Source organism: Musa acuminata, chromosome BXJ3-2 (assembly GCF_036884655.1).
Source record: "Musa acuminata AAA Group cultivar baxijiao chromosome BXJ3-2, Cavendish_Baxijiao_AAA, whole genome shotgun sequence".
Classification (NCBI taxonomy): Eukaryota; Viridiplantae; Streptophyta; class Magnoliopsida; order Zingiberales; family Musaceae; genus Musa; species Musa acuminata.
Window position 1 is genome coordinate 34602218 of NC_088350.1, and position 22537 is coordinate 34624754.

The following is a 22537-nucleotide window of genomic DNA, read 5'->3' on the forward strand; positions in this document are numbered from 1 at the left end:
CCACAGCAATCGATAAAATCAACCTGAACTGCCTCCCGTGGACTATCGTCTATGGAGGCCAATAGGACATTATTGCCCCCATGTCACTGTCGAGTGGGGAATGACTTGGCCCTCGTTCTCCACATCGATGTCTTGGTGGTAACCAACTGTCAAGCTGGTCTAGTTTACCAAAATATTTTATATCATTTGTCACCCCTCGAGGGTATGCTTAAGAATTCTTGAAAATGGATTCGAGGCATGCCTTTCAGTTTATTCAACATAAGAGCATTTTGGGTCTTATCTTACGAGTCGGGTTTTTTAAATTTGGACTATCTTAGGGTGTATTAGGTCTGCACTTCCGTCATGGAAAATTCCTCTTGATACGGGTCGAATTTTTCAACTCATATATCTCGAGTACATTTAGCCCAAAGGATCCATCGTAGCAGTTATCTTGGCACAGGTCAAAATTTTCAACTCATACATCTCGAGTATATTTAGCTTGGAGGCTTCGTCGTAGCAGATGCCTTGACGCAAGTCGGATTTCCCGAATCACATAACTCGGGCATATTTGGCCTAGAAGCTCCACTGTAGTGAATGTCTTAGCATAGGTTAGATTTCTCGACTCACATACTTCGAGTATATTTGGCCTGAATTCTTCATCGTAGCGGATGTTTTAGTGCAGGTCAAATTTTTTGATTCACACACCTCAGACATCTTTGTCCCGAATGATCTGTTATAATTGATATCTTAGCATGGGTCAGATTTCTCGACTCATATGTCTCGAGCACTTTTGTCTTAGAAGGTCCATCATAGTGGATGTCTTAGCATATGTCCAATTTTTTGACTCACACATCTCGGACACATTTGTCTTGGATGGTCTATCGTAGCTAGTCTTGGGCTCTGTTGTAGAGGGTCTTCTTCCCTTCTCTATCATAGCGAATAAGGGCTTCCATCATGGTGGGCCTTCCCTTCTCCATTATAGCGGATCTTGAGCTTCCATCGCAGTAGATCATTTTCCCTTCTCCATTATAGTGGATCTCAAAATTCCACCATAGCAAGCCTTCTTCCCTTCTCAATCGTAGCAGATCTCAGGCTTCCACTATAGTAGATCTTTTTCACTTCTCTATCATAGCATATCTCGAGCTTCCATAGTAGCAGGTTTTCTTCTCTTTTTCACCGTAGAGGATCTTGGGCTTCCGTCATGATGGGCCTTCTTCCCTTCTCTGTCGTAGCAGATCTTGGGCTTCTGTCATGACAAGCCTTCTTTTCTTTTTCGTTATAGCGGATCTCAAACTTTCGTTGTGGAGGGCCTTCTTCCCTTCTTCACCATAATAGATATCGAGCTTTCATCATAGTGGGTCTTTTATCTTTCTCTATTGTAGTAGATCTCAGACTTCCAGCGTTGTGGACTAGAACTCTCACTCAACATGATAGATTTATCTACTCATTCTATTATAGTGGGTTTTGAGGCTTGCACCATCATTGCAATTTTCAAGGCATCTCGTATTATTGTATGCTTCACGGTTTCCCACCATTGGGAGTTTTTTGGGTTTATTCTAAAGAGGACACTCATCTCTATTGGTTACAAGTGCCTTGTAGGCCAATTACGTGAGTAATGACATGTTACACAAAATTTTTTATTATAATAATAATAATAATATTATTATTATTATTATTATTTATCACTTTATATTGGATGATGTATATATATTGTGATATCTTTATATTTGTATAATGAAAATTAAATCATGATAGTGAGACCAATTCCCCTATAAACACAAGACCCTAAATATTCCTGATTATAGGTTACTTGAGAGTGACATTGAGATAACTGGATAAATCGGTATTCTATATACCCATCCTTAGATGGAGGCAGCTAGTCTCATAGCTGTCTATGTGGAGACACTAGGGATATAGTGCATATGCTCATTAGAGAATGAGTTCACATAATAATCCACTTACAAAATGTTGGTTGGTTAATAATACCTCCCAATTAGACAATAATTTTATAATTTTAGTTGTGTGTCTAGTCATTAGACTTGAGATATCAAAGATGTCCTATATGAGTACTCCACTCTTTGATACTGGATTTATAGGTTTGGAAGTTCCAAATCTAACACAGTCGATAATCGGGAGTAATAGCCAATCTTACGAGGGTAATTGAGATTCAACAGATGATCATCCACTCTCGGTATTATAAGAGAAATATCTCATACATTCTTACTCAAGCAAATCCCTAGTTAGAGTCGATCGAATTATAATAAATCTGATAACATAAAATTCAGATCGAGATCGGAGTTCTTTGAGAGAATCCGATTAAAGTGAGACTCGAATAGATTTTATATAAGTCTAAAAGCTCTATGCTCGATATATGATCTTTGGGATATTAGATGGATGAGAGACTATAAATATATGGTAATTAAGGATAGATAAGTCCAATGGATTAAATCCCCTATACCATCTTGGGACTATGATGTATTAGCTTAGTATATTTGTAGTCGATGAGTTGAGTGAATTATTATGAGGATAATAATTCTCTGAGTCGGAAGGAGTTATGACATGTGCAACTTACGACCAACTCGGTATTGGGTCTAAAGAGTCATACACATATGATGGATGACACGACGAATAAAGAATTGGATATGTGATATCCAATAAGCCTATGTTTTATTAGATCCGTTGGGTGAAACTCAATAGAAGCTTAGAGTTAATATTTAGATAGAGATCTAATTTTTATTAAGCTACGGATGATTGGATGGAGATATAGTGTCCAATATGTTAGGGTAATTGGATGAAGATCCAATACCCGATAGGGTAATATTTATTATGGTTAAGTTGAAAGTGTTATATATAAATAAGAGAGGGACTAAATGGTCATAGGCTAGACTCCTTTAGCCGCTTACCTCCTACCTCCTATCTTTTCATCTTCTTTTTTTCCTTTGCCACCAATCCCTACTTGGGCATGAGGATAGTAAGAAGGGTCAACCCCTTCTTGTTTTATTAATGTATAATGGTGCGCGAAGACGAGAAAATAATATGTTACGAGAGGAAGTGCATCGTCGCTTCATCCATCATGTGGATCACTGTTAGAGAAGAGTTTGTGAGAGTGTCTCACATATTTTAAGTAATTTTTTTATTTTTATGAGTTTTACACTCCCAAACTTTGCATGATAATTCGATAAACCTATTTTGAAAAATTGGTTTTTGCTTTTATTTTTCGCTATGCATATGATTCTCCTCAAGATTACCTAAAAGTCTTAATTGTGAGAGGAGAGAGATCAGTCACTCCTCCTTAAATCCCTCGTCCACTAAGGAGTAGGCTTATTTTATGGCAAGGCCTGTAACCTCCAAATTCTCTTGGATTTCAAGAGCTCTCATCTGTTCTCCTAGAAAGGATCATTTTTTACATTACCTTGGAAGGGCTAGTCGGTCTTCATTATTCTCTTCTCGTCGTTGACCCTACTCTCTCATTTTCAAGTCAAGATGTCCTTCCTTTCTCACACTAGCTCCTTTGAGTTTTATAGTCACTAGTCTACTAAAGACCATGCTTCATCCTCAAGCAGTTCGAGGGCAGAGCAAGTCGATTCGTCCTCAATAAGACCATAAAGTCTTATCATAAAAGAAAGAAGAGAATGAGATGATCACTTTGAGAGGATCGATCTCCTCGATCACTTTGAGGGGATCGGCCTCCTAGGGTTTGTCTACAGACTGAAATTTGATTGATAGATTGATTAAAAGAAAGGGTTACATCACTATTTATAGAGTTTCACCTAGAGTCTACTAGGACTTCGACTTTTAATAATAATTAAATATTAAATAAACCTCTACCCAACTCTAACTGAACTAAACAAACTCAATAAAAAACTAAACTTAATAGACTCAATAAATATTATTTAAGAGCTCAGAAAAAAGGTCATAACAATCCTCTTCGGGGGATGCATCTCCTGAGAACTCGAGAGCTCTTCAGGACCTAGAGTTCATGATGAGCTCTCAAGACTATGATTGGGTGGTAAGTACACCCTTTTTGGATCACCTACAATTATGTTATTACTTCTCGATCGACTTCAAGTTACATATTTCCCGACCTGGGCAATGCCCCTTTCACTTGATTCTAAGGGGCTTTTACTTGTCCCGTGTTGCCCTCGAGGTGGGACTCAACCTCTCGCTCTATTTGGTCATTGTATCATACCTCTAGTGGTGGAGGATTTTGCCTTCATAGATGTCACCTAACTCATGATGCTATCTTGTTGCATTCATCGAGGAGTGTCGAGGTACCTGTATTATCCCGACCCGCACCCTTTTCTCATTTCGCTTTCGATCGCGCAAGGGACAAAGTGGCTATTACTTGGCTGCTTGAGGAGGTTTTAGGTTAGGTGTGTTGGAAAACTTGGGAGAGCATCATATACGTAGCGGAAACACAAAACAGAAATCAATTTTTTCATAAATAGATTTATATCAAATCATGTGCGACGATTGAGAGCCAAAAAAATTATAAAATTAAAAATTGCTTAAGACACGAGACAATCTCACTTAAGGGAACTTATATATCCCTAATATGTAGATCTCAGTCTATGGATAAAGGAGATCTCACATTCTCTTCTTCAATGGTGATCCACACGGCGGATGAAGTAACAACGCAATAGTGGTAGTCATTCTTGCTACCCTCTCGCACTAGAGAGAGGGCAGTCGGTTGAGAAAGAAGCAGGCATAAAAGGATAAGGGGCGGTAGGTAAGGGTTCTTGTCTTATAACCCTTTTATAGAGAGCTCATATAGCTAACTCTAATAAATCCTACCCTATTGGTTATTGGATCTCTATCAAATTATCTCTAGTTTAATGAAAATTAGATCTCTATCCAATTATCTACTATAAGCTCTTATTAGGTCTCACCCAATAGATCCAATAAAATAGGGGTTTATTAGATATTACATATTAAATCCTCTATTCGTCGTGTCATCTATCATATGTGTGTGATCCTCTAGGCTCAATGTCAAGTTGCCCATGAGTTGCATCTGTTAGAACTCATTCTGACTCAGAACTTCTTTTGATTCAGTGAATTATTATCCCATAATAATTCATTCAGCTCATTGACTATAGACGTACTATGTCATTACACCATAATTTCTCAAACGATACATAAGGATCTAGTCCATTGGACCTATCTACCCTCAATTACTATGTTTTTATAGTCTCTCATCCATCTAATATCTTAGAGACTGAATACTGGGTTTGGTGCTATCAGGCCCTTACTCGAGTCTCGCTCTAATCAAATTATCTCGAAGAACTCCTTTCTTAATCCAAATGACCATAGCCATAGATTTACTTAAGTGAGAACACATGAGACATTTCTCTCATGACACCAAGAGCGGATGATTCTTTATTAACACTCAATTATCCTCGTAAGGTTAGCTACTACTTCTGATAACCGATTGTGTTAAATCTGAAACTTCTAGATCTATAAGTATAGTATCAAAGAGTAGAGCACTCATATAGGGCATTATTGGTATATCAAGTCTAAAAACTAGACACACAATTAGGACCACAGAATCATTTCTGATAATGAATATCATCAACAATCTAGCATTCCATGAGTAGATCATTCAGTGAACTCATTCTTCAATGAGCACCTACACTATACCCCTAGTATCCCCATACAAATAGTTATAAGACTAGTTGTCTCCATCATGAATTAGTATATAGTACACCAGTCTAATTGGTTATCTCGAGATCTCTCTTGAGTAAGTTATGATCAGGAATATTTAAAGTTTATGTTAATAGACGAATTGGTCTTATTATTATGATCTCATTATGATCCAATTCCCATTGTACAGATCCAAGGGTATCATAATATATTTATCATCCAATATAAAGTAAAAAAATATCATCATAATAATAACCAAAAAACTGTATAATGTATCACACGTATCATCACTAACATGATTGGCTTACAAAGCATATGTAACTAATAAAATGGTGCCCCTTCAAACAATAAAGGTTCGAAGGAGCACTACTTTTTCATAAGCATCAGTCGAGAATGGGGATTCACCCTCACTTTGTCAACATGGAACACTGATAACACTCTTTTTATATTGGATGAGGAGGCGATTCATGTATATCACTTGAGAGAGATTCTTTCTTCTTTCGAGATGATAAGGAAGATGAATGAGGATTGGTTAGTCAAGGCAACCTCAACTCAGTCCCATGGGGTACGACCCAAACCTTTTTTTTTCTCTATTTGACTTTTGTTTTTAATCTTATATTGCAGCATGAATTGTCTCTAGATATGCACTTACAACACTTAAAGAAGGGGTCGGGCTCCACGTCAAGCATTGCATGGCCTCGATCAACCTAGGCGACCACCTGAGAGCCATTTGTGGAGCCAATTGATCCACCTCGGTTGGGTCGCGATAGTGTTGAGTGACCCAGAAAGACGCTCAAGGTCTTATTGTAGAAGGCCCCACATACTAAGAAGAGGAACATTGTAGAAGGTTCGGTTCAAAGAATCAGCTCATTCCTCTAAGGCACCTATAGGAGGCTGAGGTTCTATGCCCAAGGGTTCAACTTGGGGAATCGAACACCTCCAACTACTCCTGTAGGAGGTCGAAATCCCATGACGGGTTTGGGAAAGAAGATGGTGAGGCTACGATCAATGTGGGACTTGTATAGAGGTAAATCCCTACCCTTCATGACCTTGTAGATGGTCGACCTCACTGAATCCCCTCCGAACGCCGTGTTGGAACCCCGCTAGGAGGGCCTTAAGCGGGCTCAAAGGGTGTGGAGTGAGGGCACAGTCACAGAGTAGTGTTGTCGAGAATTGCTACGCTCAGGTTTAACAAAACAAATGTATTATCCCCCCTTAGAGATCTCGATTGATACTCGCTCTTGATTGGTAACATCATCACTACATGACCACTTTGATAAATAGGGTTCAAGACACTAGTGCTATGATCAGCCAACAATCTTCGGTGATCGATAACCTCCATGTCAAGGTCAAAACTCTGAAGAAGGGGTCTACCTAGGTCGTTATTGTCGATGGTAACTTTTTATCCAAGGTCTTTAGGGCTTTTATGAGTAAAATTTATTTACGGGTGACTTGTGTGTGGTGTGGGATGCCTGTAGGATACTCGGGGGTTTATGCTAGTTTAAGGTGCTCTACAAGCTAGTCACATGAGTGATGACACTTATAATTATGCACAATCTCTTTTGGTTAATAATAATAATGGTATTTTCTCATTCTATATGATAAATATATTTTGTGATAGCCTTAAATCTATGTAATAGAAAATTGGATCATGATGAAATCATGATAATAAAACCAATTCTCTTCAAACACATATTCTAAATATTCATAGTCATAAATTATTCGAGAAGGACATTAAGATACTAGAAGAAACTAGTGTAACATATATCTGTCTATATGACGGAGGCAGTTGGTCTAATATCTATTTGTGTTGAGACACTAGAGTTATAGTGTAGGTGCTCATTTGAGAATGAGTCTACTAAATGATCCGCTTATAGAATATTAGATGGTTAATGATACCTCATCGTCAAATAATAATTCTACAGTCCCGGCTATATATCTGGTCCTTGGACTTGAGACACCAAAGATGCCTTGTTTGAGTACTTTATTCTTTAATATCAGACTTATAGATCTTGAAGTTATAGATCTAGTACAACCGATTATTGAGAATGATAGTCAATATTACGAAGGTAATTATATGTCAATTAAGGATCAGCCACTCTTGCTATTATGAGAAAAATATCTCATGTGTTTTTACTCAAACAAATCTCTAGCCAAGGTCAATCGAATTAAGAGAGGATGAGTTCTCTAGGAGAATCTGATAAGAGTGAGATTCAAATGGATTGTATTTGAGCCTGATATTACCATGCTCAATATTTAGTCTCTAAGATATTAAATGAATTAAGGACTATAGATACATGGTAATTGAGGATAGATAGGTCCAATGAATTAGATCCCCTGTATCGTTTGGGGACTATGACATAGTGACCTAATACAATCATAGTTGATGAGTTGAGTGAATTATTTATTGAGTCAGAAAGAGGTCTAAGTCAGAAGAGATTCTGATATATACAACTCACATCCAGCTCAGTATTAGGGCTAGAGGGTCATACACATAACGCAAACGACATGATAAATAAAAGATTGGATATGAGATATCCAATAAGTCTCTTTCGGCCTTTTAATGGATCCAATGGATGAGACCCAATGGAGCATGGAGCTTGAAATGGTTATTGGATAGGGATCCAATACCCATTAAGCCTTTACATCAGAATTAATTAGGGTTATCTAGAGGGATTCTTTGTAAATGAAAGTGGTTCTCCAAGGGTCATAAGTTAGACCCTTTTAGAGAAGCTAATCTTCCATCTCCTTCTTTCCATCTCTCTCTCGTAACCTCCCTTATATGAGTGGAGAGCAAAAGGGCCACTCCCTTCCTTGCTCAGTGTTGTTGCCGCTTTACTACTGGGTGGAGTGGCATCTTAAAGAGAAAGTCTGCTACGAGGAGGAGTGTCGCCAATGTTGTCTATCATGTGGAATTTCGCTAGAGAGGAGCTCATGAGAGCTTCTTCACTCGGCAAGCCAAGATCTATGCTTGTAGATATACGAGTTCTCCAAGGTGAGAACATCTCATCCCTTATATGAGATTTTGAGTTTTTCTTCTAGTCATCTCCCGATCATCCAACGCTATTCTGTTTGGGAAACTTTTTTTTATTTCCACTACACATGTGATGCCCATGGTGTTTCCTAACAGTTTGTCCACCTAAGTACCATTTGCTTTGACAACTCTCTTCTTCAATCCCTCAAGGATAGTTCGATTGGTGACCTCGGCCAGACCATTGGTTTTAGGGTGAGCCACTAAGCCGAACCTTAGCTGGATTCCGTTAGACCAACATAACCCTTTGAACTTTATGTTGTTGAATTGAGTTCTATTATCAGTGTTGAGAGCCCTTAGGTTCCTATGTGGGTGATTATATTATTTCAGACAAATCTTCAACCTATTTCTCAATGATTGACGCTAGTGGTTCAGCCTTTACATAATAAGGAATATCCTCTATCTCGATGCTAGTGAGAAGGGCCTTAAGAGGTCCATTCCCGTTGGGTGAAGGGTCACACACTATCGATTGAGCCCAAAGGGATTTAGGCAAGTGTTGCATCCAAGTGAACCTTTGGCATCGCTAGCACCTTCGAGCATAGACAATTGCATCCTTACGCACGGATAGCCAATAAAATCCTTGTTGAAGAACCTTAAAAGCGATGACTCTCCATAAATCCCTCGTGCACTTCGGCTAATGCCCTCTTGACCTCTTATGATGATAGCAAAAAAGGAAGGGTTGGCTAAAGGATATATGGTATAGATGATTATTAATTATACAATACTATGCTTGGTAGCATTTGACCATTTGAGTCATGAGGTACAAGCTCAACACTTCGCCCAGGATAGAAGACAAGAGCTATGACAACCAGGCGAGGTAACGCTTTAGTCCTTCGAATACCTCCTAACATGCCTTGATCTATAGGAAACTCTTTGGATTCTATGGTGCTTGGAAAAAAGATAAACACTTATCTCGATAGAAACCAATTGAACACTGCTAGTCATCCTGTTAATTATTGTGCCTCCTTCACGGACCAAGGTGGGTGCATCTCGGTTATGGTATAGATCTTTATGAGGTTTGCATCTATTCCCTTTTGTTAGGGAGGATGTTCAAATTGTGTTGGGCGACATCTAGATCAATGCCCAGCATGTCCTTTGGCAACCAAGTGAATACCTCAGAATTTTTTCCGAGGAAGTTGATTAGTTATATATGCTCCTCCTCGAGGAGAGCTGCTCTGACCTTAATGACTTGATCAGGTTAGGTCTTGTTCAGTGGTGCCTCGATCAGTTGTTTCTTCGACTCTGGGTGCAGGAGTGACTTGTCAAAATCTCAAGGATCCATCGGCAATGACTCGGACTTGGCTTTCCTCGATAGTGAGTTTGCCATCATGTAGCATTGTCGGGATCCCCTTGGGTTGTTCATTAGTTCTTCGACACTAGCCCTCATTGGGAACTTTATCATCATGTGATATGTGGATAGCATCGCTTTTAATCGGTTGAGAGTGGGTCGACTGATAATTACATTGTAGGTCGAGGGAATGTCCACTACAATGAATTTGGTCGTCAACGTCTTGAAGTAGGGTTCCTCTCCGAAAGTGATATGTGGGTTCACAGTCCCAAGCAGGCAAATAGAATTGCCCATAAATCCCATCAGCGAAGATGATATTGGGGAGAGGTCGTAAGTTGATAATCTGAGCTTTTGAAATGCATCGAAATAAAATATGTCAACGAAGCTATCTGTGTCGATCATGACCCTTTTCACCCAAGCGTTGATCATCCTTAGAGACCACTAATATGTCATCATGGTTTGGGTTGAGGTACTTCATCTCCTTTTTTAAAAAAGTAATTTCAACACCGCTTTCTTTTCTCGAGTGTTTTTCGATGGTAGCTTGGGCATAAGCTTTGTTTCCCGAGGAACTGCCCCCCCACCCCTCCTTCGGTGGATCCACAAACGATGATATCATTTTATCTTTCCACCGGGCCTTATGAGTGAGGCAAGGGTTCTTAGGGTTTATAAAGGAACCTACCGAGATGCACTAGTAAATGAGCTCCTTAATCTAGTTCTTTAAATTGCGACACCTTTAGTGTCATGATCTTAGTCTTGGTGGAAGCAACAATACTTCGATTTGTCTCTTTTTTTTCAAGGGGCCCTCATCGATTGTAGTTTTTTTATAAATCCTTTCTCCCTTATCTGCAAGAATAGAGCGATATTTAAGCTAGGAAAGTTGTGGTGTGCTCCATTAGGTTAGAGCGACCGTCAAAAGCTTCTAGTGATGGAGGCAAAAGTTCGTCATGATTGACTTCTCCTGAATGCTTTGGATGAATGAGAAATGACTCGAGGTGGGGTTGTTTGCGCCTTCCCCCTTTTGATTGTTAGAACTCTTGTCGTATTTTTTTCTAAATGCTAATCCATTTGTCGTAGTTGGGCTTTTAGGGAGTCATTCATCGAGTTTGTCAATTAGGTCTCCAACTCGAGTAAGGTTGGCCCGTGATGCAGTGGTGCACTGAATTCTATCGTCGGGAAGCGTGGTGCTTCGGCATTTTGGGTGATCGGGGGTAGTCCTAGGCTATCGACATTGGGTCGATTGGGAAAACCCTAGAGGGCATGGGTGCAAGTGGTGGTTGAAGCATTGGTCACGGTTGTGAAGGTGGTGTTGCATGTTGAGCCAACTGGGGCAAAAGCGGGGCAATGGCTTACATCATTCTTGTAAGGGTCTGCACTTAGTACATGAGATTTAGAAAGGCTTTGACAACCATGTGTCCCATGCTCGCCCTGGGAGGCGAGAGTTCAAGGTTATTGAACATGTGTTAGTAATGCCTCGATGTTTGAGTTGAGATGATGCATCCACATAAGGTAAGGAGGGCAGCTGGCCTTGTTACATGAAGGTACTGTGGGTGGGTGGTGGCACTTTCTCACTAGAGCGCTTGTTGAGAGGGTTCACGGGTGAATGCTCTTGCGACATTTAGGGTCCTCTTTCTAGCGCCAAAATGTTATGGTCTAAATACCATCGATCGTGAGTCGACATGGCTTGGTCTTATCCCGAGGGCACGAGGTCATCCGAGGAACCCTCGGGGCAGCCCTAAGCAACAGTTGACGCAGAACTGTGGTGGTTAAGATGGCTTCTGGGGTGATCTTCATGGTGGCTTCTAAGGATTTTAAGTGGTCTCAAGGTCGAATCGAGGAGGATTTTGGTCTCATCGGTGGATTCTTATACAAAGGTTAGTGTCGATGGGAGCTTCTTGACTTAATCCCTCCGATGCTCAAGTTAGCTCTTTGGGAGGTTGTATAGAACATGAAGGATTTTCGAGAAAAAGGTTCGACCCCTACGCAAGCACCGAGGGTTGGCATTTATACATTGGTGACCAAGGGGGTTACTTGTAACCAACATAACAATCTCCCTTTAGCATTTTGTCCAAAGGAGCGATAAGCTCGAACAACCTCGGTTGTCATCTATAATAGCCGGTTGAGGGGGAACATGCTTGAACGATTGTCCGAGGACCACTATCCACGGTGGTCAATAAAATCAGCCCAAACGGCCTCCCATGGACTATTGTCCATGGGCCCCGACAAGTTATTATTACTCCCACATCGTTACCGAGTGGGGAATGACTTGGCTCTCATCCTTTAGGTTGGCGTTTCGATGGTGGCTAATTGTCGAACTGATTTGGTTTGCTAAAATATTTTTCTATCAAATACTAATATATTTATTAAAAAAATAATTATGTTTGACAGAGTTTGAACGTTCATTTGTTTTTGTTTTTGACATTGATTCCATATGGTTTTAATAGTTATTAACATATTAATATATGGTACACCAGTATATATTATGAAATTATTTTCAAGACTTATGTATACATATAGCAAAAATCGATTATCAAATCGATATGTATTGATTTGAATAAAATAATAAATATAATATAATTTCTCATGATAATGATTTAAACGTTCGGTGATGCATCCCCCACCGCACAAAACCTACGTACGATTTTTCAATCACAATAAATGATTTCTAGAGGGAGAGTTTGGGGGTTGGGAGTGCCAATTATATGAATAGCAATTTAAGAAAAGGAAAGCATGGATCAAGCAATAATACAAAAGCATTGGTTGGTGGCCTCTTATTCTAAGATGGTAGTTGCACACCAATCGCGAGTTTTGATCGACAACATTCCATCTAATATTTCATAAGGAGAGAGAGAGAGAGAGGAGAGAGAGAGAGAGATTTTGCATACAACGAATACTTTGTGTTATAATGATTTTAAAATATTTTAACATTATGTTATATTATACCATTCTCTTATTCCATGCAAATGTCCTTTTGGTAAAATTTATGTTTAATATTTCAACTAAATATATGTTATTATTCGAATTGGACAAAAGTTTTCTTTACCTATTAAAAATTATACGAAGAAAATTATCACATTGATGACTCTATGTGATCCAAAATAATTAAAAGATTATGATTTTATTATAATTATCATATGTTTCGATGGTTTTAATACTGAATTATTATTCAAAATAATATTTTTTTGACTATTAATGTCGATATAATGATTACCCAATTCTAACATGTGAATTCATTGAATTTTTACCAAAATATAGTGATGAGATAGATGTTTGGTCGATAAGGAATTGTTATTTTATTTTATTTTTCATCAAAATTAGAAACCGCGATTTACGATAGTATATTTTTCTTTAAAATAAAATCGAAAAATATATTAAACCTAAATTTTGATGTAGATAAAATACCATTAACAGCCCATTGAATGTGTCACTATCTCTCATTGCCTTCAAAAAAACTTCACCAACAACCTTTCATTATTTTCTTCTTTGCTTCCCCTCTCTAAACTTCATCAACAAGAAGGTCCCCATGGAATCATATGCATGGAATCAATTATCTGGCAATGGTGAGGGTAAAAGATGGAATCATAAAGCATAAAGCCACCATCCACTATTGCACTCTAAGTTGAAGTGCCATCTAAATTGCACCATTAGAGAACATTTCTTGCATGGTTCACATGTTATTGGTTTTATCCAAATGGTGCAATTGGGATAGAGAGAGAGATCCTTTCTTTCTTCTTCTTTTATTCTTTTTAGGGTCAACATTGTTATGATCATGAGTGGGGTATAACTTAACCTAATTAATTGGTTAAATCAATAACTGGAAAAAAAACAATCAAAATTTTCCATTAATGAGAAAAAAAACTATATTTATTATTTATGTAAGAAATTATTATTAGGTTATATGCAGAGGGCTTAAAAAGGAAAGAAAGAAAGAGCAAATAGTCAAATATATTGTACCTGTTTATCAGATACCCATATTTTACCCTCCGGGGTTGGACGGGTAAGGCGGGACCCAAATTTAGGGCCTCGGGAATTCCATGGAATGTCCCCATCGCTAAATACCTCATCATCGTACAGTTTTGCTCAACCCGTTTTGCGTATACCCCTTACCGTACCTTCCTATTAGTGGATAGACAAAAAAGCAAGGCCCACGTGGCGAAGCCACAGATCCTCTCAGGTACGCGTGGGAGTGAATCGATACTTGGACAATACGCGAGAAATAAAGATCATTCCCAAAATGGCCCTCACCACAATCCTCTTGCGCTGCGCGTGTCTATCCACCGCACCTCACGTGTTATATGGAATGACAAAACTACCCTCATCTTCCTATCCCGTTCTCTCTTCCCCCTCACCATCATGGTCATCAGGACGGCATGGATGCATGCATGATGATGACGGACGGCAGGACATGATGGCATCCATCATCCGCCCATCGAGCCCACTGTGTGCCGCGATGGAGATGGGAACGAGGAGCGAGCGGCCGCCGTTTCGTGGCACCTTTTGTTGGGCCGTGCTTTGTTGACGCTGTCATCGTTTTCCCCACTCCGTGACCGTCAAAGATAACGACCGCAGGAAGTTTCCGCGTAATATTTTTTTGGCCCTTTTTATCCATTATATATTTTATATCCTTAATTTCAATTTTCTTCTAATGAAATATCTCTGATTTTAGAAAGAAAATTAAGCATTTATTAGTATCATATCCTAAATATTTGATCGACAATGGATGAATTATAGCAGAATATTTGAGATGTTGCATGAATCCAATGATAAATAATCTTAGGATTCTCCATAATTAATTTTGCAAATCTTTTATGGTCACGTTATTGGTAGAGAGTAGAAAAGTCGAATCACAAGATTTTATTCCATTGTGTCTTTTTGTTTTTAATGGCCAATAAACGCATTGACTAATATTGAGATTAATTGACTGCATTGAGAATTCCTAAGTCTTAGGATTGATTGGTGTGCTCAACAATCTAAACATTAGAGTCAAACCAAACCCACTGGGATCTCAAAGTCAAATTGTGGTGCTGCTGCCTTATTTGGGATGGGTTTGACTGCCTACTATGTGATTCTTAGAGAAATAGAACACCATGACCATCTTAAAATTATTTCTTTTCTCTATAAACACATGCAATTGGGCTCCAAAAGGGGGCCCATGGGCCAAACTTATTGCTGATGATGTCACATATATATTTTTTTAATCTTATAAATCTCTTTATTCTTCTTTTCTTCTTTCTCATCGTATTGTCGTTCGTTTTCGTTACGAGATCTTATTACCTTTGCTTCCAATGTCGATTTCTCTTTCTTACTAATCAACTTTGTCCGTACCGTTTTTGCTCCTAACATAGCTTGCCCTTCCTCACTTACTCCTAACGTTGTCGTTGTCGCTTGCTTTGAACACCACCCTATGTCCAACTTTATTTCTTGCATCTCGAGGGTGGATGGTGTCACACAAAAGCGATGAGACCTCGTGACAGAGAAGAGGTGACGAGATGAAGAGAAAAGGCAAAAGCATTTATGAGATTATATATAAAAAATATACCATATAAGAAAACTAAAATCATGGATACTTTTTGTTCGATGAATATCCATTGTCACTCTAAATAAGACATACTAAGGTCATTTATTTCACCCAAAGTAGATCATTGGGATCTCCATGAACAGAATTGAACTCACCAATCCTTTAGGTTGATTAATTCTTCCGAATTATTAGACAATCTCCTATTTTCATCCCAATCACCTTTTTAGATTCAAAGAGGTTGTACAGCCACAGTTGACTATCAAAGAGGAGAGTGCAGATCTCACATAAATTAGTACCAGAATGTAGCATTTTCTTTGCTTGATCGAAGCTTGAGATCATAAACCAAAACCAGTAGTGGAGGTGTACCAATGATCCAGAAATATGAACACACACACCCCAGCTATGAAGACCATCGCTTCCTTTTCTACCTATCACCTTTTGAATTCGAAAAGGTGGTTGTGCGGCCACAGTTGACTGTCATAGATTGCGCATCTCACATAAATTAGTACCACAAGGTAGGCCAGATGCATCATCTTCTTCTTTGCTTGATTGAAGCTTGAGATCCTAAACCAGCATCGATCAGTGGAAGTGTACCAACACTTGCAGGAATACATGTGAGCACTTCCTCCGACCTTCTTGCTGAGGAATTCCGTGTGGGCTCTGTGGACACGCTTTTGGTGTACCAAATCTCTCCTCCACAAGTCAAATCTTGGAGACTATAAAGCCATCGCCTTGGCCTGCTCACTCATTGCTATCATAGACATGGCTTCCTTTCTCTACTTGCTCTTCTTCTTCTCTCCCTTCTTGTCGTGCTCACTGGCCTCTTCCCCATCTCCATCTCCGTCGAGCTTGATCCAAAGCACCTGCAGCTTGACATCCAACTACGACTTCTGCGTGGCGACGCTGCAATCCGACCCGCACAGCCTGAAAGCCAACGACGTCAGGTCTCTATCCACCATCGCCGTCACGATGGCTTCCGCCACGGCGAAGAGCACTTCGAGGTACGCCACCGCCCAGGCCAAGAACGCGACGGAGGCTGCGGCCGCCCGGTCGGGGTTCCGGACCTGCGCCGAGAAGTACAGGTACGCCGGGGAGGCGCTGCGGTCGGCGCTGGACTCGCTGGCCGGGGAGAACTACGACTACGCGTACGTGCACGTGAGCGCGGCGCAGGAGTACGCGAGCGCGTGCGGCAGGCTGTACCAGAGGAGCTCCGGCGTGGCGTACCCGGACGCCATGGCCGAGAGGGAGGAGGACCTCAAGCGCTTGTGCGGCACTGCCATGGACATCATCTCTCAGCTCGGTTGATATGATGATGGCACAGCGACCCATGGTCCGTGACGAGGTCGCGATAGCAATTCTGTTGATTCAATCTTCTTTTGTGTCAGTGGTGAAAGCTGTTCTCTTGTGCCCTTCAATGGTGACAGTGTGGCTGTGTTTGACTTTGTGCACCATGCACGAATTGTAATGGCCATTATATTAATAAGACTAAACGGACGGCGCCTTTTGACTTCACATCTCTGCTCTTCGAGGAGCCAACATATGGGGAGGATGATGATGACGGTGATGAAGACTGATGAGTCTTAGTCTTCCTCCTAAGCCCCCGTGCGTTCGTCTTGTACTTTGAGCTCGACGGTGCTTCATCAGCTTGGCTCCCTTCCCTGTTTAACCCATACATGACGAAGGACAGAGATTGGATTTAGCAGGAAAGCTATCTCGTGGAGAGATGAGGAGCTTGCAGATGGTTCGGTGGCCGTCGTCGCCGGACGCATGTCTTGATGTATGTGGGTGTAGATTTTGGGTACCGGTGTGGCGGGTATCGGTTAATATTAATCACGTCCGGTGGGGCCGCCGAAGATGCCCAAAATAGACACGTAAGGCGCATAAGAATGTATGAGTCGGATAGAAAGAGAGGGTTCGCACGACGGAGGGAGTGCGGAGGAGAGAAGGGGCGGTGGGAACCCTAAATCTGCGTCGCGGCGATAAGAGGTCGGTATCTTTCGTAATCTGTTCCTTCTCGTCGGAGGGGCAGAAGGGAGGTTCGCGCAATCTGAAGGAGATCTCCTTTTCTCCTGAATCTTAGCTGTTGTGGAAATCTGGGAAACCTAAAGGGTCGTTCTTCTTCTCCTGAATCTTAGTTATTGTGGAGATCTCTTGGTTCCTCTATCAGGTTTGTTAAGGAGTAATGCAAAGGGAGGGAAAGAATTAGTCTTTGGGTGGTTGGTTGAACAATCGACGTGCAAGACACGGAGGGAAAGAGGGAGGGAACATAATCTGAAGTGATAAATCGTCTTCTTTCTCGATTGCGGTAGGAACGGAGTACTATTATATTAGTTACTGTGGTGGATCTCTGTTTTCATTGATTAAATCAATAAAGGAGTAATTTGCATGGGAGGGAAAAAGATTATCTTTGTGTGATTCTTCGAGCAATTGGCAACGCAGGATATCTTGAAAATTTAGGTTGGTCTTATTTGATCAATAGGATGATATTATCCATTTTAGATTCAAGACATATTGGGAGATATAGGTCTCTCTCTCTCTCTCTCTCTCTCTCTCTCTCTCTCTCTCTGTGTGTGTGCTTTTCTTAAGTTGTGTGGATAATTTTAATTGATTAATTTTATAACTTTATGGATGCGCTGACTGATTAGTTTTGTTGGATCTGGAAATTTCTTTTCAACTTGATTTGATTTTCTGAGGGAGCAGATCATCAATCTTTTGGTATTCGATGCCATAAAAAGAAGACCTAAATACTTTTACAGATAGGTTTTATTTAATATGGTCGTGTTAGATTTCCCATTTGCTTTAGTCTCCTTTTATGGACTTTTAGGTGTATGTTTGTTCATCTTTTTGGCTCTTTCAAGAACATACTGGTACAATATATGGTTTTATGCTGATTCTTCTAAGTACGAAGTAAAAGAATTTGTTGAACGTGGTCAATTGGAATTATGGATTGTGTTCCTTTGTCGTGGGTCATGGTTGTTAATGATTGGAAATAAGAGAAAGAAAGCTGAAATGGTGACTAAAATTTGGTGGGATCATGGACAGTGATGTACAAGTAAGTTGGCATGGAAAATGTGCTCTGCATGTTTGGGGAGACCTCTCTTATGACATCCAAATTTGGTTTCTTTTCTCTTTTCTGGAAGGAGAGTGTTGGTGGTTCTTTTCGGACTTACGGAGATGTCTATCAATGCATGGTTTTGTGGTGCACAGGGAGGAAGGTGTTGTTGTCGTTGGTGGCAGTGGTGGTAGTGGTGGTGGTTTGTGTTGTGCTGGTGTAGATCGACTGCAACCATTGGCATAGAGGAAACACATCTGAAGATGAGCGAAAGCAGCCGTAGTCCTCCGAGGGATCGCAAGATGCGAACAGAGCGAGTCTCATATCGTGATGCACCATATAGGAGGGACTTCCGCCGTGGCTCAAGGTTTCTGATTGCTCAATCTTTCAGTTTTATGCTACATGCTTACTATAGTGGTACATACTGTTCCATAGTGACAGATAAGCTGATCATTATCATGGACAAGGAGCTTTTTGTTCTCTGCAAAAGGACTGCATCTTTTCAATTTAGAACTTAGTATGCTGAATGTGTGTATGTTATTGTTGCATATAATAAATGGGCCAGGGACATCCCTTAGATTTTTTTGACCAAAGATGCCTAATTCCACAATTTGCTTCATCCTTTTGTGATCACCAGTAATGAGTAATTCCTTGTATTGGTGGACTGTATAGATTATTAAAGTGCATGCGTTTTACTTGTATGATCGTCGTGATGGTTTACATGTGTATGTAAAATACCAGTGTGATCTTTTTCTTGTTGGTTACTTTTTTCATTGTATTTCTCTGGTGCACATTTTGACATCTCACTGATATATACTACTACAAAACGTATAATGCCTTATTAGATGGTCTAAACCAAAATTGGTTTATTATTTGGTGTATTAGTTGGTAAATATCAGCTTTGTTGCCCAGAAATTTGTTACTAATCATATGCTTGCCTTAATATTCTCATTGTTCATACAAATTATGTATGTATAGGTGCTGCATTAACACTTTTTTCTTTAATTATTAGTTGATTTTCTTATTGTTGTATCAATTACAATTCTGGTAGAAAAAAAAAGTATGTGAGTATTGTGAGTAGTCGAAGGTCTTTCGGATTCATATTTCTTCAAATGATTTTTCGCAAAAAAATATAACTATTCTTCTTGATTACAGGAATCTTGATTTGTGCAAGAACTGCAAACGGCCTGGACACTATGCGAGAGAATGCCCAAATGTGGCTGTCTGCAATAACTGTGGCCTTCCAGGGTAATAATCAAAATCTCTCATGCCCATGATTTTTATTATATATAATTCACACCAGTCACCATGTAACTTCTAGACTTGTACATCTGACCTTGCTGGTTCTTGATGCTTCCGTTTACTCGAGTGAAGTGCATGATAATGAAGAAAATGCACAGTATGTTGGGCAGTCACCTTCTGCGCTAATAAAAGAAGGAATCTTGTGATATTAAATCTGGATATGTGCTGCTATAAGATGCATTCTGATGTGTAAGATATAGTACAATCTGAATGATTTTGTCATTGTTATCTGCATTAACCGACACCAAATGGTTTTTGCCTCTGTTCAGTCATATTGCAGCTGAGTGCACCACAAAGGCATTATGCTGGAACTGCAAAGAACCTGGCCATGTGGCAAGCAATTGCCCCAACGAGGGCATCTGTCACACCTGTGGGAAGACTGGCCACCTCGCAAGGGACTGCTCAGCTCCTCATCTTCCTCCTGGTGACCTAAGAATCTGTAACAATTGCTACAAGCAGGGGCATATTGCAGCAGACTGCACGAATGAGAAAGCATGCAACAATTGCAGGCAGACCGGTCATTTAGCTCGCGACTGTCAAAACGAGCCCGTCTGTAATCTTTGCAACATAGCAGGGCATGTGGCCAGGCAGTGTCCGAAGGCAGGAATGCTCGGCGAAAGTGCCGGCGGTGCGTTTCATAGCAGATTGCGAGATGTCGTCTGCCGAAGCTGCAACCAGGTTGGCCATATGAGCAGGGATTGCATGGGTCCCCTGATGATCTGCCACAACTGTGGTGGGAGGGGTCACATGGCTTTTGAGTGCCCATCAGGGAGGTTCCTGGACCGAGGGTTTCGTAGGTTTTGAGTAACGGATGGCGAAGACTGCCAAGGCACCCGTTTTGCATGAGCTTTTGAACCTGTTTGATTTGATGGATATTAGTTTGATTAGAGAATGTTATTTATGCAGTAGATTATTCGGCTTGGAAACCTTTGGGGTGATCGTCTGTATTTGAAACCGAGTAACTTTGTTTAGTCATGTCGTTGTCGTATTGCCAAAGGAAAATAGTCGTCGTTTCTGGATCTCAATTCAAATCCTATGAACTTATGCATCCAGATGATGATGATGATGATATATAACATAAGATTCATGCATGTGACAGGGTGGGAATAATTCACTGATGTCGTAGGTTACAGTTTTCTATGGTCAGCCTGTGCTTGATAAGGAAATGAAGAGGCATTAAGCTTGATTTAGCTCCCTATTTATATGGCTACAGCTAGCTAGCCATTCAATTGACAACAAGATAAATGGCTTCGAAGAGAAGGGTCATGCTGGTTCGTGGCAATTACGACTTGAGTTCGATGAACATCGAGCTATTTTGAATCGACTCATTATTACCTCTAATATCATTATTACCATTATTTGATTTAATACAATAATCGACTCATTAATGATCTGAATGACTAACCCAAAATGTTTAATCCATGGTAATAATATTTGACTAATCTGACATTAATTTGATGGACCTGAACCAGGATGCTTCAAATTCAAACTAATATTAGCATCCTCATCTGGTATCCATAAACCAATGCGAGTCTTAGGCTTCTTTTATGCAGAACTATACTAGTATAGTTATTACGATGGACAGGGAGAGATGTTGAAGGGTCGAATTACATGTAGTTAGTTCTCTTTAATATTTTAAAGGGTCGATCATTATATTTTTAAATTTTATATTGAAATCCTTATAAAACTAAACATCTAAACTTCATTTATGCTCACACCGTTCGTTTTACCGATAAAAAGTATACAAATAATAGATAAAAAAATAATTTCAACTTATTTTCGATAATAGAGTAACGTCACTCTGCATCGACACCGATGCAAATGTAGAGCGGCAGTCTACTACGAGCTGAAAGCAACCTTCCTTTGTTGGGCATGCGACGTATCCATCCACGACATTAACTTCCTCATGACTTATAATATTTACCACTCAATGCTAGCTGCGATGTTTCCAACGCAGGTCCGTGATGGGTCCACCCCCTCTACACTTCCTATGATCTCGTTCTTGCTACCTCCCCTTCGCACTATGTGCCCTCCTTGTCCTCTAGCTCTTGCCTCTCTACCTCCGAGTCCACGACGATGCCACAGGCGAAGAAGCCCGTAGATCTTCGACGGACAACCACGAAGCAACGACGTGGAGTGGTTGAGGAGAGGGTGGAGACTGTCTTACTAGGCTTGGAGGATGGGGCTGCGAAGTGGACGATGATGCATAGAAACGATAGCCCACATTAGGAAACGATCGCGAACTTGCCACTACAAGTGGCGCTCGCAACTGCATTGTGGTTCGCCATCAAACTTCGAGACCAGGATGTGATAGTGGAAAGGGGTAGTTGGGTGACACTCTAGTGATCGAAGGAGTGCTCCAGAGTGCTTACAAGGCTAATCATTGTTGTCGCATCGCGAATCGTCGAGGTTGCCAAGCGCGAAACCCAAGTCACCGACGCAATTACCAAGCGACACCAACGCAGATATAGAGCATCGCATCGTCCTCTTCCTCTTTTTATTTATTTTAACTCTCGTCGTCACTCTCCCTCCTCATCCACAACAACCACCCACGACCCCCAATAATATCATCGTCCATCACCATCAAAAACATAATTAAAATGTTGAAATTATATTTTTACCTATCATTATCGATAAAATCGATAATATTATGATAAATATAATTGAATATTTCACTTTCATAATTATAGATATTTCGATGTAAATCTTTTAGGTATAAAGACCGGGATA

General features: G+C 40.3%; 2 protein-coding genes across 2 annotated transcripts; both read left to right on the forward strand.

Moving 5' to 3' along the window:
• The first annotated feature begins 16215 nt into the window (after positions 1–16215).
• LOC135631640 (cell wall / vacuolar inhibitor of fructosidase 2-like) lies at positions 16216–16758 on the forward strand. The gene has a single exon (XM_065139378.1). It carries the CDS (start codon positions 16216–16218, stop codon positions 16756–16758), a length of 543 nt encoding a protein of 180 aa, XP_064995450.1.
• A 578-nt stretch (positions 16759–17336) lies between these two features.
• Positions 17337–20832, forward strand: LOC103976560 (zinc finger protein GIS2). The gene is made up of 4 exons (XM_009391808.3): positions 17337–17439; positions 18661–18872; positions 19661–19753; positions 20077–20832. The coding sequence occupies exons 2-4, from the start codon at positions 18769–18771 to the stop codon at positions 20609–20611; spliced, it is 732 nt and encodes a 243-aa protein (XP_009390083.2). The 5' UTR covers positions 17337–17439; positions 18661–18768; the 3' UTR covers positions 20612–20832.
• Positions 20833–22537: the final 1705 nt, after the last annotated feature.